Source organism: Nipponia nippon, unplaced genomic scaffold (genome assembly GCF_047370975.1).
Source record: "Nipponia nippon isolate SJK-2023a ecotype South Korea unplaced genomic scaffold, ASM4737097v1 scaffold_5, whole genome shotgun sequence".
Lineage (NCBI taxonomy): Eukaryota > Metazoa > Chordata > Aves > Pelecaniformes > Threskiornithidae > Nipponia > Nipponia nippon.
This window is the reverse complement of record NW_028262369.1, coordinates 62,708,910-62,735,589: the sequence shown is the minus strand read 5'-3', so window position 1 is coordinate 62,735,589 and position 26,680 is coordinate 62,708,910. Positions and strand designations below refer to the sequence as shown.

General features: G+C 45.1%; 1 protein-coding gene across 5 annotated transcripts in view; it reads left to right on the top strand.

Annotated features, from left to right (window-relative positions):
- Positions 1-25,962, top strand: part of UNC80 (unc-80 subunit of NALCN channel complex) — a 135,300-nt gene extending 109,338 nt beyond the window's left edge. For 4 of the 5 annotated variants that reach the window (XM_087734135.1, XM_087734134.1, XM_087734136.1 and 1 more), the window contains 13 exons: positions 963-1,086; positions 3,413-3,538; positions 5,389-5,512; positions 6,251-6,457; positions 7,972-8,156; positions 9,058-9,223; positions 10,139-10,318; positions 12,319-12,457; positions 14,504-14,560; positions 20,738-20,819; positions 21,332-21,443; positions 22,624-22,835; positions 23,698-25,962. In XM_087734135.1, coding sequence (XP_087590261.1) covers positions 963-1,086; positions 3,413-3,538; positions 5,389-5,512; positions 6,251-6,457; positions 7,972-8,156; positions 9,058-9,223; positions 10,139-10,318; positions 12,319-12,457; positions 14,504-14,560; positions 20,738-20,819; positions 21,332-21,443; positions 22,624-22,835; positions 23,698-23,970 — 1,987 coding nt within the window. In that variant the 3' untranslated portion in view covers positions 23,971-25,962. The remainder of the gene's footprint in view (positions 1-962; positions 1,087-3,412; positions 3,539-5,388; positions 5,513-6,250; positions 6,458-7,971; positions 8,157-9,057; positions 9,224-10,138; positions 10,319-12,318; positions 12,458-14,503; positions 14,561-20,737; positions 20,820-21,331; positions 21,444-22,623; positions 22,836-23,697) is intronic. The other variant, XM_087734137.1, reaches the window with a different exon arrangement.
- Positions 25,963-26,680: the final 718 nt, after the last annotated feature.

Genomic DNA, 26,680 nt, shown 5'->3' with positions numbered 1-26,680 from the left:
GGAACAGTGGATGCTGAAAGCCAAGATGTATGTTGGTCTGCATAAGAACTTACATGGTGAACACTTGATCCCCTGTATGTCTCTAAGAAGTCTACTGAGAAGCTTGACTACGGTGTTGTTTAGTCTTGAGCTAACAAGTTATGCAAGCCTTGTCTTTCTGTACCAATAAGTGCACAGTCAGATGTTGGCTTGAGAACTATTCTTACTCCAAAGAGTCAGGCCCTGAAATGAAGGATGTGAACCCCCTTGATGTTACCTATGCTGTGTCTGCTTACAGTTAGGAAGGACTCCATTCAGCATCTGTCATGAGCCCTGAAAGCTGTTTTGGTGGAAAAGCAAAGTGTCAGGGAAGAAAGGATCCTGGAATGAAGGTGCTGGTAGGGAATGAATCAGCCCTCCAGCACAGGATGAGGAAGGTAAAGCTTGTACTGCTGGGCCAGTTTAAGTTTAGGGCAGACTCTGTCTAGGAGTCACTCTGGCAGAGCAGACTAGACTGCCAAGTAGCTTACAGAGGGCACCCACAACTGATGGGGTTTGTTCCCCTCTGTGAGGTTGCTCTCAGTTGGGAGCATGGCACAGCAGACTGCTTCCCCCACACAGGCACACCTGAGACATCTGTCTGGTGTCTCCCTTTCATTGACCATCTGTCAGAGGGAAGCGTCAGGGAGTGAAATGCAGCTCATCCACCACTGCTGTTGTGAGGGGGTTTGTGTCGCTAGCGTGGACCTCTCTGCTACGTTTCTCGTCTCTCTCAAACGCCCAGTGTGCTCTGTGGCTCTGTGCTTTCCTGAGCTGCGTGGGTAAAACCTTTTCTCTGTTGCGCACTTTGTGCTCATCTTGGACATCGTTGCTGTCTGAAACGTTTCCTCTGTGGGCGTCACTGTGTGTCGGTTGCCGTGTTTGCGAGCGTCTGGTGGGGGGCAGGAGGCCCGCGGCTAACGGCACCTACTGTTGTATTGCAGGCGCCAGGTTGAGTGGGAGCCTGCCAGCAATTTGATTGAAGGGGTTTGTTTGACACTTCAGAGGCAGCCAATCATATCCTTCCTGCCTCACCTTAGGTCTCTGATCAATGTGTGTGTCAATCTGGTGAGTAGCCGAGCGGCAACCCCGTGAACCTTTGCTAAACCTCCCCCTGCTGTTGACTTCTCTGGACTGAAGATGACAGTTCATTCCCATTCCCGTCATTTTACCTGCCCCCCTTACCCCTCACAAGGGGACTTCGCAAGTGACACTAGAGATAGCAAGGTTCATTTTTGAAGTGGTGCATGGGGAGATACAGTGACCGGTAGCGGTGGTCAAGCGATTTATTTCCGTTGCTTCCCACGCACCACTTTGAAGATCCACCTTTGCCAGATTGAGCTGAGAGTTGAGGGCTGCAAGTTGGAGAGTGGGGTGGTGGAGACTGCACACACCTGGTAGAGACGGGGAGAGGGTGGCACTGGGGATACCTACCGTCTCCAGTGGGGAAGGACCCTGATGGCTCTGTTAGAGGCCATCAGCTGTTGGCTAGTTAGAAGGGTTTACATGGGTGGATTCACTCCACTGTTTGCAATGTCCCTGGCTTGATCTAATACAGGTTTGCACTGTACAATGTTCAGATCCCACTCTTAGTAGCATTTATGCTCCTAAGTGCGTTACAACAGAGAGATGATACGGACGGAGCCTGTCTGGTCATTCAGTGATAGACTGTAGTGTTTCTGCAGCTGTTACACTAGGGGAAAACCCTCAATATGATATCAGTGTAACTCCATCCATTTGGACAAACATGCATGCTTACGGTCCATGTGGAAAAAATACAAATAAAGGGGGAAAGGCTGCATTAGCGTTTTTATTGTTATTGGGTTGTATAACATTTTCTTCTTAGAACATAAATGTTGTAACTTTTTCTAGCAGTAACAGAAAACCTCCCAGGGTTCACCAGTGCTCTGAGGAGCTTTAAAAACAATGATCATCAGTTAAAATGCAGTATCAATTTTTGCCAGGCTCCTGTCCTTCAAGTCCATACAGCACTCATCTCTGCAAGGCCAGGGAAGCACCAGCCTATCAGAGTCTGTAAGACCCCTCCCTTGTTCAAGCAGAGGTAGCTTCTTGGAGGCACTGCAAATCTGGGCCCTCAGACTACTTAGGGTTCCTACATGGGGAGGTTGCTACAGAATTAGCCCAAATACAAGTTTAGAATGGACTTGCAGTTGAATGGCAAGCAGGCATGGCAGAGTGAATCACACCAGCAAGCTCTCCAAAGGGCCTGAATTAAGAATTAGCCAGTGCTCTAAAAATAGCAGAAAGATCTGCAGTGCTGAAGTGCAGTCATCATGCTTACGTTCAGCTGGCTGGGAACATCAGGGAGAGCTAGCAGGAGAAGATGTGCTCTTACTGTTAAGAGTATTTTACCTTTAGCTGTCAGAACTAAGGCCACTGTGAGCTGTGGGAGCACCCCTGACTGCATGCTGTCTCATGTGTAGACCAGTTGCATCATGAAACCCAAAAAGAGATCAGCCAGGAAGGCAGGGGCAATGTCTAAGTGATAATCGATGGTGATATAAAGAAAGGGCTCTGCCTCTTCCCCTTCTAAATTGTCACTTGGTTTTCTGGCAGAAAACTGGTTACTGCCTTTCTCCCCAGGATGAATTTGGAAAAATAGAGTGCATTCATCTCCCTTAAGCTGAGGTGTCTGCCAGGTAGCTTCTACCCGTTCCTGTCCTCTAGATGTGTCCAGCCATGGAGAGAAACAGGCATATGCAGGCCTGTGATTTAATTCCTCCTGAGGGACACATCCAAAATGGCTCAAATAACTCTCCCCTAGAAGTGCTGTTTTCTTGTGCTGATATTTCAAGGAGTTCCAGACAACCAGGTCACATGCAGGTGACTCTGCTTCAGACATCTGGGGTCAGGTGAGATGAATCATACCTAGAGTCCCTAAGAACAGACTGTGTTTGAGAGGAATCTGAACATTGTACAAAACCCGGCTTGGGTCAGACTTAGGACATTATTTTTCAAATAGGTCAGCAAGAGAAGGGAAAAGATGTCCAGTTTCAATGCAGACTTTTTGCTTTGATGACATATTTTTATTTGTTACAGTTGTTACATGACATATCCTCCAACTCTAACTGTTCCACCGGTCCAGTGCTGGTCATTCAGGGCTGGTACCGGGTACATTTATAAATGTACCAGGTTACCTGTGCACTCCTCCCATCCTTGCTGGTTCCCTCTTCTCCCCTCCCTTTCCCTGCTAGAACTCCTCCTCCTCACTGGCCCCAGCTCCCACAAGGACCACTGGGGGGGTTGGTTCTCCTAGAGCCACCCCAACCCAGTGGTCGATGGAAGGTCCCTCCATTTCACTGATGTTGGAGGATATGGCATGGATGAAACTGCAAGCAGTCAGTTGTGGTGATGTGCTCTGTTTGTATTGCAGGTGATGGGAGTGGTAGGACCCTCCAGTGTGGCTGACGGATTACCCCTTCTTCATCTCAGCCCTTATCTCTCGCCACCTCTGCCCTTCAGCACAGCTGTTGTCCGGCTTGTAGCATTGCAGATACAGGTGTGTCTGCCCTGGCCTGTGGCCAGGCCTGTTATAACTTCTGGTTGAGACACCAACTCCTCGGTGCTCTGTTTTCTTTCTGCAAAAGCTGGGCAAAAACTGTGGAACATACACCAAAAATGAAAGAGAAGCAACATGTAAATTCTCCCTTCTTTTTGAAGGCTTGAACTGAGCTCAGAATTCACCTCTTGGGGCCAAGTCCACAGCAAGCATCCATCAGCTTAACACTGCCATTGAAGTCCAGGGAGTTCGGCTGATTGATGCTGTTTAAGGCTCTGACAAGCACGTTAGGATTCTCTGCAGCACCTAAGGAGTTATCATAAGTCTGTGCCATGGGGAGATGGGCCCTGACCTGGGTCACATCCATGCAACCCTACCTCTTTTCCTGTGGGACCATGGGTGTAACCGAGAGAGGAGTTGGCACTCTTCTGCTCTTACCTGAGCTGGTCACACAGTGTGCCAGCTCAAAAAAGCAGGGCAACTTGGCTTTTCAGCTGCTGACTCAATAGCATCCTTGTTGTCCAGAATAAAAAAAAACATCCTGGACTTTTTGGAGAATTCATCACTATTCCTTTCACGTAGCAGTGCCATAACTATTACAGAGTCTTTCTGCCTCTGTATCCCTTTCCCTCCCCACTTGCATGAAATCAGATAGAATGGTGACCAAAGAAGGGACAAATTTCCTAATCTAGCTCCAACTTGCATTTTAAAATATGCATTGGCACATCCAGTTGAATATTTCAGCAGGTATTTCTGAGCAGCGGGGCGGCTTGGGAACGAGGGCTTATAGGGACCAAAACACAGTGCTGTCCCTCAGAGCATGAGGCACAAAAGGACTTTTTAGTACCAACTGACACCGAAAGAGGACAGATTTCTTCCAGCTCTGAGGTAACGGGTTTTTGATCAAAAGCAAAAAAAGGGCTACCTTCACCTTCTCTGAAATCTTTTCTCTTTTTTAAAAGCAGATACCAAATTAATAATTTTTTTTAAAGTATTGGGAGTTTTTACTTTTATTATCCTCTGCTCCCTGTTCACTCATTCTTTTCATGGGCTTCAAATGTAATGAAAACCAAACATGTCAGAAAAACACGAGTAGTCATATTCCTAATCCTTCCAGCACGATATGAACCAGAAGTACTTCACACCCCATCAGAAAACATCTTCTCCTGGAATTTCTCAGCCCAGATCTGCAAGCTTGAGGGGTTGCAAGGTTCAGTTGCATTTCACAGCTAAGTCTGTAGCAACTGGGAATAAGCAGAGTTCTACTGACAGTCATTTGTATTACCTCCTCTAAAGATAAAGACCTTTCAAATTAGGGTTGACTATGCATCAAGAAGTAAATGTGCATTTTGTTTATTTTTCAGGAGTTCACTCTTTGCGTTAGAGAGGATGACAGGGCAGCACAAAGTGAGGCGGAACAAAAAATGTGTTCGGGAATAAGCTCCATGTTCGGACAGCAGAATATGTCATTTGCGCATTTTCCTTTGTTCATTTTTTTATTCCTCGTAGTCTGGGTCAGATCCTGATGCCATTCACAGTAGTGCAGAGTTTAGGACTAACACTCAGCTGACTCCTGTGGGATACATCTGATTTGGTTAATGATGTCTATGAGTTAGGAATCTGGGCTTCTTACCTCTTGGCTATGACAAGAGCAGGTGAGACCTATGTTATTCTGTGAATTCCTTTCCCTCCTGACTAAGTGGTCTCAGGGCTTCTAATTCAATCAGGACATATATGCTGGTCGTGTACTCTGTAAACAGGGTGCCCAGGGGATCGTCATTCCCTGCAGTAACTTGTGTGCGTGATCTGCTGATGAAATCGTTTAATCCTTTCTTATTATTACTGCACAGGCTTTGAAAGAAGATTTCCCCCTAAGCCATGTCGTCTCCCCATTCACCAATCAGGAAAGAAGGGAAGGAATGCTTTTAAACCTACTGATTCCATTTGTGCTCACAGTAGGATCTGGAAGCAAAGGTCTGCTAATTTAACAAAAAGAATTTTTCTCCCCCTTTTCTGACAACCGATGTTTGCACTTTCCCTGCTCTCTGTTGATTTTTTGTTTTTATTTTTTAATTTGATTTTCTGTCACTGGCAGTGTGTCAGCTAAGTGCCCTTTGGGTCCGAGACTGAAAAGAGCCCCACTGGGAGAAGTTGTTGTTGTTTCTTCTCTTTGTTTCAGCTGTGCCATGGTTCTTGAGTCAGGTCTTACACAGATGTGCTCCTTCTTTTGAAAATGGAGTGCAGGGCAAGACAAATCTGTTGTAGCAGAAGCCACAGAGGGGAGCAGAGGTCACAGAAATTGTGTGCCCCTGTGGCTCACAGTCTGCCCAACCCATGCCACTTGTCTGGCACAAGTCCTGCTCCTTGCTTTCTTCTATAGAGGGTGATCACTGGTAAATCCCTAAACGAAAGCAAAGAGTAAAGGGAGAGGGGAATGTCAAAGGAAATGAGATTAAGAGACCACTGAGCAGGACATTTCTTTGTGCTGTGTAGCTCTGTGTTCGTGTGTGTTTGTGTTGGTGCTAAAATAAACTTTGCCTTTGCTTGCAGGAGGAGAAGCAGCATAACAAGGTTTGGGGGACGGAGTGTTGGCTTAGGGGACATTTGAGATTGCACCCCATTTTGGAACTGGACAGGGTCTGGATCTTTTGGGTGTCTTTGATGAGATGTAGCCTGATCTTTCTCTCTCTCTCCCCTCCCAATGCATCTCAGACAGCCCCTGGCTGGAGCAGCCTGAGGTCCTGCTGCTGCTCCAGACTGTTATCAATATCCTCCTGCCACCTCGCATCATCAGCACTTCGCGCAGCAAGAATTTTATGCTGGAGAGCTCCCCTGCCCATTGCTCCACCCCAGGGGATGCGGGGAAGGACCTGCGGCGGGAAGGGCTCGCAGAGTCCACCAGCCAGGCTGCCTACCTGGGTGAGTGATGGCTTCTGCTCACCACTGGGAAGAGACAGAGATAAAATGGAGCGTTCAAGACTAGATAGCACCAAAGAAAGCCGTCTCAGGCAGGTTTGAGCTCTTTAGAGCTGTTTTAGGTCTTGTCCTGGCCAAGCCAGAGCGTGAAGCCAGGACTAACTCTGGGAAGGTATTGCAATGTGAGCAGCATGTGCACTGCAGCTGGAGGAGATTGCAGCACAGCTAGAAGTCACTCAGTTTTCATACTGCCAGGATATAGCAGTGAAGCCACAAAAGGCAAGTCAGACTGCCTGACATCCCCTAATAACACAGCTGCACTGGCCCTTGGCTAGCTAGAGTGAAATGTGATGCAGTCTGTCTGTCTGCTGGCCCTCCACGCACACGGTCCTTACTGACTGATACTCCCTCCGCTCACTGTATGCTGCTGCAAGGTAGTACTATATTTTCTCAGGTATGACCCACAGGTGAAAGAAAAGAAAAAAATAATCAAATTGGACATACAGCAGCAGTGCAGATTATCAGGGCTATATGGGGAGAGTTTTGTCTCAAAGCTCTCACTCCTTCAAACAGCTTCTCTGTTTCTGATTTTGTGAGGGCATTTACCCAAAGACTTATATTCAGGTCTTTCTTAACCCGTATCTGAGGAATGGGGTAACACTACTGAAAAAATGGCAATTCACCACTGATTTAGCCCCCCACCCCAACAAACCTGGATATAAGTGTGTGATGGCTGAGGTGTCTTGGCCATCCCATCAAGAAAGATGGAATAGTCAAGCTTCCCCCAACAATTCCCATGCCTCCCTGTTTGTTCCAGACCAGGGGAGCATGGCAAGGGGGAGGTTCCTTGTCTCTCCTGTGAGCTAACTGTTGGTCACCGCCCATTTTAATATAGAGCATTGTTTTGAACCTCATCGCTGTTCAACCCCATTTGTGCTCTTGCGAATTATGGCCCTTGGCTTACTGGACTGTATTTTTGTTTAGATTACAGTTTGGCCGTGACTCATGCAGCTGCACTGCTAGAGTGGTTCTTTTCATTACCTCATAAATAACCTGGAGGTTATTATGCTCACAGGGTGACTCTTTGTGTGGACATGCTTGATCAAGATTTTTGAGGTCATCTGATCAGCCAGGGCTGTATTCTCCCCTAAGCTGCTTTCAAAACATCTGAATTCCAGGAAGACAAAAGAACTCTGCAGGGAGGGAGAGGGGAAGCTAGAGCAAGAAAATACAGAGGAACTTGGGTGTGAAGCAGGAAAACTTCTCTGGAAATGGGACTCTCAGTCCTGATCCTGAGGCCTTTATTATGAGAAGGTTGCCCTCCTTCCCTGCAGCATTTGGAGACTGATAGAAATGACACTGGTGACCCTGAGGGGTGTGGGTGTGCATGTGCACGTGCATGCGTGCATGCCTGTATAGGTTTGTGCCCACTGTGGCACCCCCATTCCTCCCTCAATGCTTGCAAGGGACACTGATAACATCTCTGACTGCCATTGCTGGTGTGTGTTCCCCTGTAGCCCTGAAGGTGATCCTTGTTTGCTTTGAACGCCAACTGGACAGCCAGTGGTACTGGCTGAGCCTGCAAGTCAAAGAGATGGCACTGCGGAAGGTGGGAGGGCTGGCCCTGTGGGATTTCCTCGACTTTATCGTACGAACACGGATCCCTATCTTTGTGCTCCTTCGGCCCTTCATCCAGTGCAAGGTAACAGTTGCTTTGGCTCCTGCTAGATCACTCCCTGAAGGCAAGATATCCTTTATTCCCCTGCTGCGAATAGAGGAATGGCATTCCTGGAAGAACTGTGTGTTTACATAGGGAGTGACTTTTCAGAAGTTATTAGGCCTGTGAACCCTTTGAAACTAAATCGCAGGGCTTTTTCCTAGACAACACTAAAGAGTATGCCAGTCATACAGGAGCTCTGATCCACAGAGTACAGCTAGCCTTAGTTCCCCTGGGTGGGAAAGTACTATCAGGCTCGACCAAGAGGGTTTGCATGTGGACTTGGCTTTGCAACAAAGACACTCAAAGCTCTTGGAAGTAGTGTGGATGCTCTGAACCTAGGAGGGGGTTGGCATGGCTGGCAGAAATCTTCCAGAAATCCCTTTTCTGTACAGAGCCGGGCAATACAGCTAACAGCCAGGAAGGACCACTCCACTTTCCATCTCCTGGGTGAAGGTTCTGACAGAGCTCTTGTGGATAGACAGACAGCTGCTAGGCTGAGGTGGCCAGGGCTTAAGTTAATCACGGCTCTTCCCTGCTTACCAGGCAGACTAGCACATTGTGCTCCATCTTATTTAGCCTACTGTGTCTCACCACTTGGACAGACTAAATCATCTTGGAGGAAGGAGCTGTCTCATGTCTGAGGGCAGAGCTTAGCATAAGGAAGGCCTCATCCCCATGTACCAATGTCAGTGAGGTTTTGATATCTGTTCAGTCAAATATAAAGTTGTCCCTGAAAGATAGGTGGAAACCTCATAGCTGGAGTCAAAACCTCATGCCTACAAAGAGGACAGTCTGCTGGCTGCAGGCTCACGCTGGTCTGGAGACTAGTCCCAGCTCCCTGGGCATCATTTGCCTGCAATGCTAACGTGTTGCAATTTTGCAGCTGCTGGCCCAGCCGGCTGAGAACCACGAGGAGCTGACTGCCCGACAGCACATTGCCGACCAGCTGGAGAGACGGTTCATACCGCGCCCGCTCTGCAAGAGCTCCCTCATTGCTGAATTCAATAACGAGCTGAAGATCCTGAAAGAGGCAGTGCACAGCGGGTCTGGTAAGGAGGAGAGGGGAGAGCCAAGGGCCATCAGCCCAATCTGGCCAGCTGGCTCACCCGTAAATTAACTTGTGAGGCAGACCTGCCTGCTGCCTAGGGAGGGGGATGGGGTAATCCACCCACGCCCCGACAGCCTGCCCCTGGATCAGGCCCTATGCCCAGCCCAGCCTTGCCACTGGACAGCCAACAGAGGTCCAAGTTAGTTGTGAAATGCACCTTGCTGTGCCCGGTTTTTTCCACTAAGTCTGTGTCCCGTTTCCCAGCAGCCGCCCATCGCTGTCACAGCTGGCTTGTGCAGCCTCAACCCACAATGCAGCAAACTGCTACCTACATCTCTGTAACTCCAAAGCTGCTCGTGTAGAAACGCCTGTCTGTTTGTCAGCAGCAGATCTGCCTCCTCCTTTCTCCTCTTGGGCTCTTTTTGATTTTTCTGTACTCTTACCAGCACGGTGCAGGCCAGCGTCCGGAGCTGACGGTGCACTGAATTCTCTCTGGCATGAAGGGACACTTTTCTCCTGTAACAGTCACCCTTGTTGCCACGAGATGGCAGCCACTGCTTACACACAGCAAGAGATTTTATGTGCTTTGTTCTTAAGAAAGGAAAACAAATTCAAAAGAAAATTCCTCAGCCTTTTTTTCCTTGGTAATCATTTGCCTTGTTCCTAAATGTTGAAGCTGATCTGGCAAATACGGCACTAAGATTGAGGGAGAAAACCAGACTGCATAAGAAAAACAGACAGAGGTTTTGGAGAGATGAGGTAAGCCAGGGCAGTTGTGTCTGTTTTATTGCCTCTGCCAACCCCTACCCCACTAGTCTGGGCAGAATCAGGTGCCTGATGGGACAGGAATGCTTGGCTGGTTATTGATTTCCAGTGCCGTCACTGACTTAGGTTCGGTTTTCCCACTCTTGTGCAGCTTACCAAGGGAAGACATCTGTCAGCACCGTGGGCACCTCCACCTCTGCTTACCGCCTGAGCCTGGCCACCATGTCCCGCTCCAACACCGGCACTGGCACAGTCTGGGAGCAGGACAGTGAGCCTTCCCAGCAGGCCTCGCAGGACACGCTGAGCCGCACAGATGAGGAGGATGAAGAAAGTACGTGGCTACTGATTCGAGCTAAGCCCCTAGTATTGGAGAAGTTTTCTTGATGCCCCAGAGGATGGTGGGGAGGGGAAGACAGTTATCCCTGTCCCAGTGTGAGCAAAAGGCCCACAGGGGCACAAGGCTAAGAAACTGGTGTGGTTGCTACACAGTTCATGGTGTTAAAGCTTGGGTCGTTACATACCTCCTCATTCCCTCTTGAGCAATGGGTAGGGAAAAGGGAAGGGCATGGGCAGATTTTTAGTATATGAGACCTTGGCTGACATGCAGTCCTCATAGTGCTGACAAGGCATTTGGCAATCAGTCCTCTCTTTGGCCTTCATCATGACAGTAGGCAGGGCTGTGGCTGGCTCTGTAGATAGGATCCTGTTCCTGCAGGATTTTAGTACTTCCTGCTCATCGCTTCTGTCCAGACGCTCCGACATGGAATATGTTGTCCTTGTGCTGCATGGGATCCAGCTGTTGCTCTCTGCAGGGTGGAATGTCTGTGTGCTTGTGTCACTCCATTAACAAAGAGGAAATTAAGCCTTAAACCTACTGACAAGAAAAGCTTGATCTCCCTTTTGGGCAGCTGGCAGGTTTTGGGGTTGCCAGGCTTTCTGGTACCAGTTTAGAAGGAATGGGATGGTGAATCTTTTGGGGACTAATTTGCAATGACCTGAATGTTGCTTTGTCATTTCAGCTGAGTTTCATGTTGTTCTTGGAATTTTGCCTTCTCTCTGGTTCTGAGCTGTCCATCTGCTTCTGAGTTGTCCACCACTGAAAGCCAGGGTAGCAAACTCTGCTCATATGTCATCAGGCTTGGGCTTCCCCTACTTTAGCAGGGATGCTGTCTTTTGGTGCTGCAGTGGTTGGTTGCCTCAATGCCTGAAACTCAGGCACTTCACTTCTGTATTTGAGGACTGCTGACTACTCCCCAAAGACATTAAACAAAAGGAGTGAAAATGGGTGGCTCAAAAGAAAGGCCTGTGCAATTATGGCAGAATTGCCTTTTGGGAAAAAACAGTTAGGCTGAAACTTTCCAGGCTCAGCCCAACTTTATTTTAGCTGGGTTCATCACTAAGCATTGTACAATCCACCGAGTATTGTACTGCTGATACATTGCTCAGATACTCACTGAGGCAAAGTCTAGTTTCAGCCTCAGCTTAATTATGAGCCACTGTGTGGAACAACGAGTGCTATCTTCCTATTTGCTTGTGGCAGTATTATCTCAGCCCTGCCTTGGCTTAATGCCGCCATAAAATATTTCAGTATATCAGAATTGGAAAAGGTCAAAGAGAAAAGAGAAAATTTACGCAAAACTTCCCCTTTGGTTTATTTGTTTATTTGTAATTGAAGTTGTTGTGGTAAAAACCACAACAGAGTCATTTCTTTCCAGGTACTTTATATAATTTGAAACAGCACTGAAACTTTCAAGCAGTCCTGATCGCAGTCCAACTGTCTGCATAATTCAATTGCAGTAGGATGTATTTGAGTCAATTTATCCAATTTTTTGGTGACATTTTAAAATACACGTCCCAAAGGGTGTTAAAGGGTGTCAGTTCTGCGTTTTGCTGTTATTATTTTATCTTTTGTAACAGTGCTTCCCTATATCATAGCAGCAGTTTATTTCACACCAGCAAAATGTCCAGTTACAACTTTTATGCCAGAAAACACTGCGTATTAGCAAACAATTTATTAATCACAGGAATTAAGCCCTAGTGGAAGCTGAGTTCCCCAAACACGTTCTCCTGAGAGCCATATAAGCTGAAAGCATACATAAATCCCTGCCCCATGTGTGCTGGGTTCCTCAGCCTGCGGGGTTTTATGCATATGTCTTTCTGAACTGGGACTGTAAAATCTAATGGAAGTATTCAAATTTGCAGGCTTGGGGTCTTGGTAAGTAAATGCTGGATATGCCTCTGGCATCCTGTTATCTCTTGACAACTGTAAATACGTAGGTGGGGCTTGGGGTCGTTGTTTCCTCTCCTTTCCTGTTTTTTCTTTCTTTCTAGATGATTCCTTGAGCATGCCCAGTGTGGTAAGTGAACAAGAAGCATACCTTATGGGTGCCATTGGGAGGAGGCGGTTCTCCAGCCATCTCTCCAGCGTGTCTGCACCTCAGGCTGAGGTGGGCATGTTACCCAGCCAAAGGTAACAACATGGGCTTTTCACCTTTCCCATTATATCTATGAGAGCAGAAATGGCGCAGGTATATTATGTGTACATCAGAGATGTGGGATAGTAGAATCAGCGCCAGCATAGTGATGCTAAATTTATTCACCCTGAAACAGTGTTGGACCAAGGGTGCAGGGTTGGAAATAAACAGTTTCCAGGATGATCTGTGTTGCGTAAGGTCCATAAGAACAAGCTGTCATCCATAGAAACCTTCCTCTTAAACAGTTTCAGAAACCCTCAGCACTATTATTTTCCTCTGCTACTACCGTGGATAGCAAAATGAAAGCACATGATTTTGGGGTTATGCGTTGAACCAGGGGACCGTACACAATCTGTGTAGGGAGTGGGGAGGAATGCTGAGAAGCTGGAAGGGGGGGCAGAGGCATCCTGTTTGATTTACTTCGTTTTCTTCCATGTAGTCTTTGTCCTTCCTACAACAGTAACTGGCTCATCACAGAAACTGAATGTCAAGTTCAAAGATGGGATTTAATATTGTTTCAAACCAGAAATATACTTGTTGACAGAAATAACTTTGAATGCCTTATTCCTGGTTAACATGGAGTGGTGAGAAAGAGATTGGAATATGGGAAATGTACATCTTTAGAGGATGTAGAGAGAAGTTTTGCATTTAAATGTGATTTTTTTCTAAGTAAGCAATGTTTATTGTTTTATTTGTCTGCGACATAGTTATCCAAGGATATCTGACAATGGGCAGATTAATTTATGTTATTTCCTTTGAACCTTTAAAGAATAAATTCTACATTATCTCTTGACCAGCCTTGTAAAATCAAACAACATTGTTCCCTCCCCAGTCTTGCTTGGAATTTAAGAAATAACCTTGATACATGAAGGAAAAGTAACAGCTGGGGTACATACCAGCAGAGATAGGAGAAGTGATTTTCAAGAGAGAAGTTACACAGATTTTATCTGGGAGTTTTCACAAAAGGGCTTACAGGAATTCATTTGACTTTTGAACTCAATTGATTCAGCCCCTTTGTTTCTTGAAAAATTAATATGCAAGACTGCATTGTCCTCAATCTTTCACTACCATCTTCAATGCATAAACTTCACAGGAGTCACAGTTGACTGATAGCAATGTTTGTTTTGTGCAGTCCCAAGTCATGGTGATGCTGAGAAAAAAAAAGACTTTAGTTACAACAGAGCTTTGCTCTCTACTTTTTATGTACATGGTATACCAGGAGAATCGCTTTTCATCTGTGTAGGGAAAGTACAAGCTCAGCAAGCCTAATCATAGTCCACAACGTCATGACCTTTTTAGTTATGGATGGTCTCTGGGCTTTCAGACTGCCTCACAAATGTAAACTAATTAATGTTAAGTAATATTATTATTGCTTTCCTGCTGGTAACCCAGCAGACTGCTTGCTTTCTTTCATGTTTTTCCTATGGGCTGAGAAGGCTGCTCCTGCCCCAAAGGCTGAAGTGTAGAAAAGCAATGTGATTGTGTACTCGTTTGCCAGGATCCACGCCAGCTGTTTACTTACGAGTTTCATTGCACTACGGAGACCTTGTTTTCCAGATGTTTGTCCTTAGAGTCATATACGAGCAGGAGAGTCGTCTATAGCTCATGGGAGATAGATTAGCCCTCCCTTAAGAAGAAGTGGCTCATGGGGAAGGGGGAAGAAAAAAGCTTTCTATGAAGCTGGAAGTAAAGAGAACTGAAATCAATGAAAATGCTGCAGGAAAATGGCTTTGAAAACAGTTCCCTGCCCTTATTTCCTGTGGAAACACATCCCGCTGAACTTCTCAGCTCCCCGGTTCTCAGCAGAGATGCAGAAGTCTCCACGTAGTGTAAACTGCCTCTAAAGACTGCTGCTGTTATCAGATGTTCTTTCAGCTCCTCTGAGTCATATATGTGCTGTTGAGCGTGCGAGACCAATTAATGTTACCGTCCTTTTTTTACTTTTTTATTCCGTTGATATTTTTTCCCTTGAAAACAGAGACAATCGCATGCTTTTTGCATTTTCTTTCCCTAAATTCTTAATCTCCCTGCCCCTCCTGCAGTGAACCTAATGTCCTCGATGACTCCCCGAGCCTGGCCACTGAGGGCAGCCTCTCTAGGTACAGTGTTAACACTACCTGTCTGTCAGTGTGTGTGCTGGGAAACGAGCCGTTTCCAATCTCCTCTGTCTCTTCCCCTCACCTTTTGTCGCTCTTTCCATCTCTGTCTCTTGTGGCTCATTGATATTCAGGCCTGCAAGTCAAAGGTGTAGCAACCCACCTTCAGTTTTCAGCTTTGATTGCCAGTAACTTTGAGGAGGCTAAGGGGAAGGGGAAAGAAAAAGCTGTAGCAAGTGAATAGTGGTCTGGCTGGCTAGCCTCAGGGTTTTCCCCTTGTTTAGCAATTGCTTGAAAGGCATGAGAAAGATTATCCATGAGGCATTAGCTGTAGCCTGTTATAAGCATTAGTCTGGAGGCTTATATAAAACAGACATCTGTTTTTCCATTCATCTCACAGTGCTGTCACCACAAAAGACTTAATAACAATATCAAGCTGTGTTCTTTAACATTCACTAATAGAACTAATTATGAAAACTCTTGTGGAGTATAGTCCTCTGTGGATGCTTTACAGTAATTCTCATTATTTTTACAAAGTGTTTCCAATTCTCAAATGACAGCTTTAGAAAGCTTGCAGGTGAACACCACTAATACATATTTAAAATTGCCCTGTCAGTGCTGGAGTTCAGGTCTAGCTGTTCCCCATTACCCGTGGACAGGGGAGTTTGTGTGCAAACACTCTTACAGCCGTGCCTGTCAAATGGGTCAGGAGTGAGCTCAGGAGGAAGGTGTGCACCTTTAATGGCTAGCTCAGTTGTGTTAATCACCCTTACTGTCCTGCTGCTGTGCTTGCACCTCTCTCAACCCATCCTCGGAGGTCAGAGAGCTGTTGTTAGTCCCAAGAGCATCTCTGTTTCCTTCCAGAGAAACACGGCCCCTTACGCTGGCAACACGGAGGGTAACACGCTATTTCATTACTTTACCACACCAGCTGAAGATGTGGATATGTTGAGAGGCGTTTGTGAGAGTGGTTTTTATTTTGTTAGCTTGGTTTTAGATGTCAGTTGTGGCTTTTCGGGGTGGGGACAGGCTGCTTTGTTCATTTGTTCATTCTTCTCAGCTGGCAAACGGAGGGTTTGTCGGTGGTGGTGTCACTGAGATCGTCCCACGATGCATGGTGTCCTTTGTGTGCGTGAATCCTGCTTTGGCAGATTGGTCTCTAACTGGTGCTACTGTAGGAGTGGTGTTAGGGAAAGACATCGGTTTGTTGGCAGAGGTGGGAATATTGTTATCTGGTTTTGTAATAAAGCAAAATGGATGGCATGGTCATCTGAGCATGTTTTGGGGCCTAAGGAGAACAGAAGGTACTCAACCAAAGAAGTTAAGTACCGTCCCTTAAGTAGACTCACTACTCACTACTGTTGAGGAGGATGAGGAAGGAGAAGGTCTGTATCTGAGTTAAAGCCATAATGACCTGATACCAGGTTACATCAGTGTTGAATTTGAAATGTTTTGATCTTGTTAAGTGGGGGGGAGTCACTCCTAATAACGGTGGTGAAGCTGAGGAATATGAGACAGCTAAGTCAACAGATGAGCTCAAATGCAATAATTTATTTTGAACCCTGAAATGTAATCAGCTGTACACTGGGTTCCTACTAATTTCTGTCACACCAATTTTTGCAAGGGACCAGGACACTGTGTCCTCCACTCTGCTCTATGGTACAGGGATTTCCTTAGGCAAAGAGGTTAACAGATGTACTTAGGAGCCAGTTCTGTTGAGTTTTATTATTCTTTTCAAGGAGCGGGCACTAACGTCTGAAGGAGGGGCATCAGGGCTGCAAAGCCTTAGAAAGAACGAAGACAGGGAAATACTGCAAATTCTTATAAGAAGGCTAGGTTACAGTTCTGTAAGGAAGAAAAGATGTTTCAACTGCATTGTTAAATGTGCAAATTGGATTCCTCCTCTAAAGGCCAGAAGTAATAAAGCAGATGCTGTAGGAGCTTATTGTGCTGTGGGAATCATAGGACAGAATAAATGTGTTTTTATATTCAGGAACATTAGTTTTGAATAAAGCAGGCTTGAGTTTTTCTTACGTAACTTTGAATTCGGCTGGAGCACAATGATAACAACTGTTTAGGATTGCCTTCTTAATTCAAAAGCTGATGGTTAGTCATAACTGACATAAAGAAATAAGTCATAGGGAGACTAGACCCTTATGGAAGGTAGGAGTTTTAAATAAATTAAATAAACAGTGAAAAACACCACAAAGAATAAAGTCTGTTGCCCTTTGTTCTATAGCAATTAGAGCCAGCCATGTAGAAAAGCAGGGCAGACAGGAAGGGGATAGCATTTAAGTGCTCAGAAGTAAACAGATATCATGGGGTACAGGGCTGAGGAGCATATGTGTCCAGCATTGTGATTTGTTGTGGTTATAATACGAGAGGAGAGGATGTTTTCCCAAATCAGAAAGGAAGAAGAATGAGAAGTCACTGTAATGGAAATCTGTTGCACAAACACATTTCCCTTTAATGTTTGTCGTTACGTCGTTATCGTAGCTTAATGGTGCCTAATAGGGAAAAATCAGAGTGAGTTCATATTGCCAGGGCAAGTGTAGCAGATCTAACACTAGCTGGGCTAGGATGTGTCTGGGAATACAAGAGCTGGAGTACATCTACATTTTAACCCATTCTCCACTAGCCTTTGTCCACCAACCCTCTCATTCAGATGTCTTGGGACACAAAGTGTGTACGTTCTACCATAATGGCGTGGCAAGCATGTACATCTTTTTAATAGATATTTAAACTCCTTGCTTCCTTTGTCTCTGTTTTTCTTTCTTTTTTCTTTCTTTTTTTCTTTCTTTTTTTGGCTGCATGGTTTCTTGCAATTCATGAACATCACTTATTATAATTGCCAACCTGATAAAGTTTCTTTTAGCCCCCACTGTGTGACTGCACTGGCTGTCATTTCTTGTAGTGCTGTCAACATGCTTCCACGAAGCTGGGTTTGTTTTATCTTCTGCTCACCTGTCTCTGCCCTAACTATGTAATGGGTGTAACATTATTGTGAAGATAAAACCCCTGACAGAGATACTCAGAGAGTGACAGAGCATCTTTGTGATGGGCAGGAAAAAAATCCTGTTTTGTTATTCCTAAATAAATCTGGTTTATGTACTGCAGAAAAACCCTTCTTATTGACCACATTGCCACAGGAGGGAAACGTACCGTCAGCTGAAATGGCATTTGATTCAGTGTTCCTCGATTGGGTCCCACGGGCTGCCAGAAAAACAGTATACTCCTGGTCAGGTCTGGTAAACAAGGAGAGACAGAAAAGGAGGGAGGGAGGGCTACACAGCCAACAGTCTGCCTGCCACACTAATTTTCACAGAAACAAGATCAGTAGTGCTGTTCTTTGATGTGAAAAGAAACCCTCACAAACCCTCACGAAGTGAAAGGTTATATCTGAAAATTCAGTCATTCATCTGGAATTTGCGGTCTTTATGATTCTCTCTCTCTTTCCTTCCCTTCTTCAAAATTCGGGGATAGAAGGCAAAAAGACAGCCACAGCAGGACTATGCTGCGCACAGTCAGCTCTGCAAGACTTGGCTTCTCTCTGGTCCACCATTTGCCTGCAACAGATATCTGCAATTTCAGCTCATAAGATCATCCCAAATTATACCAATTTGTGTAATGATTCAGTACTGGAAATAAATATCCACCAGCTCACTAAACTCATTTCACTTATGATGTAACCCAGGCTGAAAATCCCAGACTCCAGCAGGAAGACACAAAGTCCAGCCTTTCTTTTGCTCACCTATTGTTTGTCTTCAGTGCACAGATTACTCCATGGGAATAGTTTTTTTCCTCGTGTATAGTCTGTGTGCCCTCATGTGGTCCACGTACTCCCTTTATCTAATGACTTTTTCAAAGTGTTTTCATGATGCATGTGAAATGAGTTTGTTTGACCACTATAAACTGTGTTTTGTAGTGACTATAATTGTAGTCTTTCTGCTACAGGAATTTATGTCTCCTCACTCATAGAACTAAGACTTACTCTTCCTTCATCAGAAATTGTAACAGTATTCTCAAAAGCTAGTCCAGTAGAAAATTATTTTTTCAAGACCTTCTCCAGCTAATTCCTACTTAATTCACATACTGGCAACTACTCTAAAAACTTCTTAAAATTCAGAGGAATAAGTTTTTATGTAATCCTAGAAACAGAAGATTAAGAAAATTCTACAAGCTGTAATTTCAGGTAGTCTGGACCACAGAGCTAAAGACTAATTTAAGCACAGTCTCTTTGCTTTAATAAGGAATGATGCGTTGCTTCTGGACCTACCGGTCATATGCGCTGCAGTCATCGTCTAGGTCAAGAACACAGTCCTACTAACAGGAAGTAACTTTGAGGACTCCGCTTATTCATAGGCAGGTGTTTGCATGATGTTTAGGATGCCCTGTATGTAAATCATGTCAATACCCTACGTAAAAGCTGGAAAATATGTTCCAGAGACCGGTGATCTCATTTGGAAGAGCTGTCTGAGGGAGAAAAGGACTCAAATATATCTTGTTTGTTCTGGCTTTGAGCTTGCAGAAGCTTTTGCTTTTTTCCCAAACCACTGCAGCTGTGGTGAGATTGCGGAGGGCATGCCTAGGACTATTAGGCTGTGGTCAGACAATCAGAAGAGAAGCAGCTTCAGGGTCTTCAGATGTCTCTCTCCTTCAAGTTGCCCATTGTCTCCCCAGTAGAGCTGGTAGAAACACATGCATATGGTTTAGTGCAAAGTCTGGCTTTAGTTTAAACTGATAAGAGAGGAAGGAATAGGACTTTCAGGTCAGGTGAGCAGACTTAGACCCGAAGCAGACCAGGAAGCTCTCATGTTCTGTTCCACCAAACCTTCTAAGGGCAATAACCTCTGCCAAAGTGAAGAATGAGCTGTTCAGGAGATGGAACTTTTTAAGCCTCTCCACAGACATTCTTCCATGTCTTGCCTGACCACGTCCTTGGGTTTGTCTTCTTCCTCCACTTCTGTAAGGTCAGGTGATAAACCTTCACTCTGTTGGTGGTACTGAGCTCCTTCAGGGAGATCCAAGGAAAACATCCAGAGAAAAGAATGTTGTTTTCCTTTAGCTTAATGCAGGCCAAAGGCAAAATGGATTGTAATACTGAATCTTCAACAATGCATACCAGATATAGCTGGGAGTTGCTTAAATAGGACGTGTGGCTCAGTGGATTCCAGTCTGTCCCAAATAAGCAGCTGCCTGACTTAAAAGAAGTCCATCTTAAATTTTAGTTGCTATTGTAACCATATGTCTCTCAGACATAGTTCATTCAGCTAAAATGTTTTGTGACCGCTGTCTGCTAAATGACCCATTTTTAACTGTTTGGAGGGAGGAATACAATGCTTTGATAAAAATGAGGGGAGGGTGGTATTTTTATATTAAGTAGATTAAATGGTCAGTTGAATGGTAGAATGAGATGGTATGTAGCCAAGTATGTTTTATTGCTAAAGATTCTTTTACTGCAAATTTTCAGATATTTTGTGTCAAGATATTAAAAGCTAAAAAGCTGTGTCTATATATATATATATATATATAAACTTTACGTTTTACTTGTCTTTTTTGTTTGTTAGCCACAAAAAGACTTAAGGCTGCAAGTGTTGAGTGTGGGGCCTTGTTCACATAACTCATGCATCCATTATGTGAATGGATCCTTTGTCACTTTGTGTTTGTTTTTTGTTTGTTGACTTAAATTGAAATTAAAACCAGATGACAAAATTGTGATGAGGCTGTGGAGTCTATTTGGGAGGAAAAAAAATAGCCTTTACAACATTGTCCTTGAAAAAGGAAAAGCAAACAAGGCGGCTTTTGAGCTAGGAAGCTGATATTCTTGCCGTTATTGATGTGGCAAAGGATGCAGAGAAGCGAGTGTTGCTCAGTGGGATGCATCAATCAATGACTGAAAACTGAAATCTGCAGTTATTTATATTTGGATGCTACCTGTGCGTGGCCAAGTCCTGAATGCCATGACTCCACCTCCCACCCTTTCCTAAGCCCCGGAAGCCACAATCCAACAGACACGTCCCCCCCATCCTTCAAAGACAGTACTGCTCTTTGAAGTGACTGTGCCATTAGTGGTTGGTTTATTTATTTATTTATCTATTTATTTTAGTCACAATTGCCAGGACACCTACTAGCTATACAGGGTGCTTCTGTGCTTGGCCTAACGCTGTCAACATCTAACAGGGTGGCAAGCGTGCAGAGCGAGCCAGGACAGCAGAACCTTCTTCTGCAGCAGCCCCTGGGGCGGAAGAGAGGCCTACGGCAGGTGAGAACACGGGGAGTGAACAAGCCTTCTCTCCTCCCGTTTGAGTTGGTTTGGTTTTTCTCATCTGTGTCTGTTCTGAAATGATTTATGGATGTGACGTGCCCCTTTTACCTAATTTGTAATATATTAGTGCAGTCCGTTGAGTTAGCAGGAGCTGTAGCACAAGTTGTAGCTGTGAGGCCTGACAAATCCCTAAGAGAAGGAGGTGCACTTTGTTTTGAATTCCCCAATCTTTTCCTCTGCAGACTTTTTCTTTTTTTTTTTTTTTCTTATTTAAATGATGGTTACACAATCTGCATTGCATTACATTCAGTATTGACACTGAAACAGCACAAAACCCAGAAGTTCATGTGAAGATGTCTGAGCCGTGGAAACCTTAAAACTTATATCTGCTGAACATAGAGTGAATGGACATCTAGAGGAATAGACAATGATGATCTCTTCTCCTTACAGAGGAGAAGTTGTGTAATATGCGAACATACATCAGCCTAACTCTTTCTTCCAATGTTTAGCTTCGACGACCGCTGCTGTCACGTCAGAAAACTCAAACCGAACCTCGTAGCCGTCACGGAGCTCGGCTTTCAACCACGCGACGGAGCATCCAGCCAAAACCAAAACCTAGCGGTAGGGCAGTGCTGCGTTTCCAGTACCAGCACTTCATACTTGAAAGTAGAAAATACTCTTGTTGGTTTAGCTTAAAGGAAAAGTTAGTATGTACATTGTTAGCAGCCTATATTAAAGTGAAGTCCCAGCAGTTTTATTGTTTTTCCTTGTGAGTGGATATCCTATCAGAAAATCACCCCCTCAAAACACTTTGATGGGTTCTCCAAAGGCTTTCAAGGTGAAACTGGACACAGACGGTGAATTATCATGTCTCCTAGAGGCATGGAGAATTTAGGGGACAGGGATCCTCTATTCAGGATGCCTTGCCAAAACCTCCAGATGTGCAAATTTTGACGCTGCTATTGAAAGTAGTAGAAAGAAGGAAATTTCCCATCATTTGTTAAGTTTAGCAGTGCAGAGCTTTAAGGGTTGTATGTGGAAATGAATATAGGACTGTTCTAGTCCATGCCGTACGTTTCCAGGAGTCAGCACTGCCAAGCAGAGCAGGTGGCTGTATTCTGTACCATCTGGAGTGAGCAGGTAACTTTGGAGGAGACACCTGGAAGAGCAAGGGTTGCTTGCGAACTTTCTGGGTTTCTAACCACTCAGACTGTGCTGGGGCAACAGTGCTGCTGGAGATGTTTGAAACATAAAAGTTGACCCAAAATTGTTAAGAGCAGGAGCAGGGATATCAGTTTTACTCGTAAATTTTAGTCTAGCTGTCTTCACCCTGTGCTGTCCTGTTATTCCCAGATAGCGGACTCAGTCTGCAGGAATGGGGAGCCATCACCTGCCCTCTTTCTTTTTTCAGACTTCCTGCAAAACCTTGGGCAATCCCTTATATATTTGCATCTCAGTTTTCTTCTTTTAGTTGAGGGCAGAAATGGGAATTCAATTCAGTGTATTCTTCTGGGATGGAAAGATGTTATGGGTGGCATTTATCTCACCAAGCCATGACAACGATAGGTAGGGTGACTAGTCTTGAGGAGATCCCTGACTCTTGCTGTGGCTTTAGAGGAAGCCTAGGGTAAAAGGCTTTCAGATTAGACTCCAATTAGACAGCTTATAAAGATGGAATGAAGCAAGAATCCTGTCTTAGTTATAAAAAATCTAGGGATTCTCTCCCTTCTTTTCTTGTTGTGTTTTCCTTCCCAAATTGTAGCATTTTAATACTCAGTTTTCTGGGTTTTGTACCCTTCAGTGGAGCAGAAGCGGTCGGTGACTTTCACTGAAGCCCAGCCTGAGACAACAGCAGCCTCCCCAGGGGACCCATCCACTCCAGCAGCCCAGCAGGAGAGCTGCAGCCGCAGCAGCCCCCAGGCGACCAGCAAGCAGGAACCGCTAAGCAAACCTGTGCTGACCTCCTCACCTGCCATCGTTGTAGCGGATCTCCATAGCCAGACCACTGGCCAGGTAATGTGACTGGCGGTTTTATCGTGTGTGCCTGTCCGCTGCTTAATCAATCAAAGTCGCAGGGCAAATGTATAGGGAAATGCCTGATGCGTTACAGCGCTATAACAAAAGCTGGCGGGTGAGTGAAGACAGCAAACTCTTCTGTGTGTCTGTTCTTTCGGCCGAGTTTGCTGTCCAACTCCCTACTTTTGTAAACCATTCACTTCTAGATCTATGCAATGATTCTTAATGCACAAATATATTTCCTGCATCTTCCCTTTCCATCTTCCCATCCCATACAGTAGTCCTTCTGGACGTGCTCACCAGTGCAAGTTTTCATCAACAGGTTTTTACAGCTTGCTTTCTGAGAAATGCGTCCTTAAGGAAGGACGCCTTCAAAAACCTCAGGACTGTTTTAGCAAAAGCAGCACGTTTCAAAAGAAATTGCTTGTCCAACATTTTTTTCTGTGTTGGACACCACTGAGGACAGTGCAGGGACACTCACAGCCATCCCTTCAACACATCAGTGACACTGAGATCACTTGTATATGCCCAGATAACTAGCGTCTTTTGGTGGTTATGTCCTTTGCCATGAACAAATGAAGGATGCCTGTCTTGAGAATACGCTGAAAAAAATGAAGTGGGGAAGCGTTAATGACTGAAATCAGATAACCTTTCTGATCATTGCTACAAATTGGATTCTCCAGCAAAAATATATCATTGTTAGGGCAAAATTTTAGGGATTTATGGTCTGCAAGTGCCTCGTCCTTTACGGTAAAAAGTATTTCCGAATGAGAAAATATTTTATGGATGTTCCCTTGCTTTTTTGCCCCTCTCCCTCCCGCTTTCTCTGAGCCTGACCAGTGGCTCCCCTCAATTGCAGAGCGAGGCACTTTCTGGTGAGAAGGAGAAGGAAAAAGAGGAGGGCTTGGAGTCCCGGCCAACAACAGCACAAAGCACCCCACCCACACAGCTCTCCTCTGACACCGAGGATTACGCTGGCCTCGAGACCACCAGCTTGCTGCAGCACGGCGACACTGTCCTTCACATCAGTGAGGACAACGGGATGGAGAACCCCTTGCTGGCCACTCACTTCAGCTTCACGCACGTGGAGCTTGGGGAGACTGACGTCGATCTCGACGAATCTCATGTTTAACTCTCGGGGAAGTGCAGTAGTGGGAGGAGGAAAAGAAAGCGTACCTTCTCCTTTGAGTTCCCTGGTAACTAACTAAAACAAGAGCACTTTATTATCCGAAAGCAGAAAATAGCTAAGAGCCGGTTGCTATAGACTGGCAAATTTCCGTTTGAGAAATCTATTTCAGTTCAGGGCAAGACCACAGGAACAGAGAATTTTTACAAAATTCTCAGGGTAGGGGTGTGTGGGCAAATATGTGGTCCATAAAACCTTGATCTGGCAGCCATGTACTGTGATCAGCAGCCTCGTTGGGTAAGCGGGCTGTCGTACTGTATGAGACAGAGAAGCGAAGCCTCTTTTGAGATTGTGCCCAAGATTTATTTTTGTAGCATTTTTGAGAGGAGGGCTATATAGTAGCTGAATCCAAGGCTCTTACACCTTGGTACTGACCGTGAAAACACTGACAAAAAGTACCAATCTAAAGCTTGATTTTCACAAGCCTGGGACCATTGTTTCTAACTTGCAGAGCAATGATGAGCACCATGGAGCAATTAGACTTTTTTTTGGTTTTGGCACTGCAGACTTTAGTTGAGTTTACTTTTGTCTGTTGGTTTCATTCCACTCTGTAAGATATTGCCCTTGTGCTACAAAAATATTTGCTCTGTAAAACTAAATAGAGTACATACCGTGAGAAGGAATGCACGTGCTGTGCACAGATATAGCTGGGCAGGGGGTGAGTGGTCTGCAGATGGTATAAATAGCCCATGCTCTCCTGCTTCAATGTACTGAGTAATTCATCTCTGCAGCTTAAAAAAAAAAAAATGAGAAACCGCATCTGGAATGCGTGGACCTTCCGGTACCTAGCAACTGCTCCACTGATGCTGTCGTATGTACTCAGATATAGGGATTTAAAGTAAATATTTATATATGTTATTTTCATGTTCCTATATATATAAATATAAATATATATGTACATTGTAAACAAAAGATGGATATTGCAGGGCAGAAACTTGATGAAAGAATCTATTTTTGGCATGTTGAGATTGTATTTAAAAAGGTACCGTTTTATGTATGCAATGGTCATGGCTGCAAGCATTAGAGAGATATACACGTAACATTTATACGGAGGTGGAGATCCCCGTGGGGGATCAGCCGAAGTCACAGCTGAGTTATGGACTATGCTGCAGCATCATGGAACTACACTGAAATGTGAATTGAGCCATTAGCTGCTTACGGGCAAACTGCAAAACAGCTGTGAAACAAACCATGAAATCATAAGCAACGCCCAAAGTTACCCTGCGCTTTGGGAATCATATACTGCCTTTTTCAGCTTATAAGAACTAGAGTTTATAATCATGGCATTATTGTGCAGAGAAAAATGTTCTAGATCATCCTGAGAGCCTGTAAAATGTGCTAATTACCAGTTTGGCTCCTGAGTGCTTGTAATTTGGACACACGCATCATAAAACAAACAGCCTTACTGAGGAGACAGAACGATACCCTCCTATCCATCTCCAAAGGACGGACTCGCATCTCTCTTCAACAGCTCTGAAACAGCTGTTTAAAACACTGCCATAAAAACGACTGCCTCACTGCTGTAGTGCAGCACGCAGTTTTTACTGTTGCATGGAAAATTAACCATATACCTGACAGCAGGTTTCAGCCTGCTGAAACCCGTGGGGCCTCCAGGCTGTGCTGCCCGGTGTTCGCCGAACGCTCAGATTGGACGGGAGCTGTGCACACCAATCTGCGGCGGGAACTCGGGCACGTTAAACCTCTCAAGCTAGACAGCACAAGCCATCCTTCTCCCGGGCTCACAGGTGTTGAGCATCCTCTGCTTCCACTGCATCGCTGAGAGGGAGAGACTCTCGGCACCTCTTGGCAAAAGCAGGGTTGAAGAGGCAAATATTTTTATAGTGCACCACCTATATCACCATATATATATATATATATATAGGTGATGCACTAATGCAACTTTAAAGTGTGCACAGTTTTGTAAGAGAGATGGCTGGGTGAAGATGGCAGTGTCTTGATCTGCTGCTCAGTGGGCGTCCTGGATGACAAACTGCTTACCAAAACATGCTGTACCGCTTCTTATCTCCTCAGCGCACGGGAGCCAGCACCAGCTACCTATAGGAGACTGCTTTGGATTAGCTCCTAGCTTGGACGTCATTCAAAGAATTGCTAAATTCCAGATGCTAAGTTTTATTATTAACAGTGACGCACAAACCAGAAAAAAACACAGCTTCGCTTTCAAATCCCAGGGCAGGCTGGGTTACTGGCAGTCAGGTGGGGGAGGAGAGTTTTAGACGCGAGCTGAGGAAACGGCTGGGACACAACACACACAGATCTCATGGTGCATTTTACAGAGTGACCTCTTCTGCTGAAAACGAGAAGGAAGCATCTTCCTTAATGAAAAGTAGATGCCTCACCATGGTACTCTCCACTCTAACGATGAGAAAAATAACTGTGATTTACTTCATTTAATACAGTATATGTTATAAATGTTTCCATTCAGGTTTCTCACTGTCACCCGTGAATCCACAGTAGTAAGCCATAGCAAGGACTAAAATGCCTCTTTTTAATGCCTACCCTGCTAGAAATCAACGCAGCTTATAAATGATGTAATCCGTAATTTAGTTTTATCCAGGTGGCTGGGTGGATGGCTGTGATTTTGTTGGGTGGTTGTTGAGAGATGGAGCAGACGGGCGGACCAGCCAGTCTGTTTTCT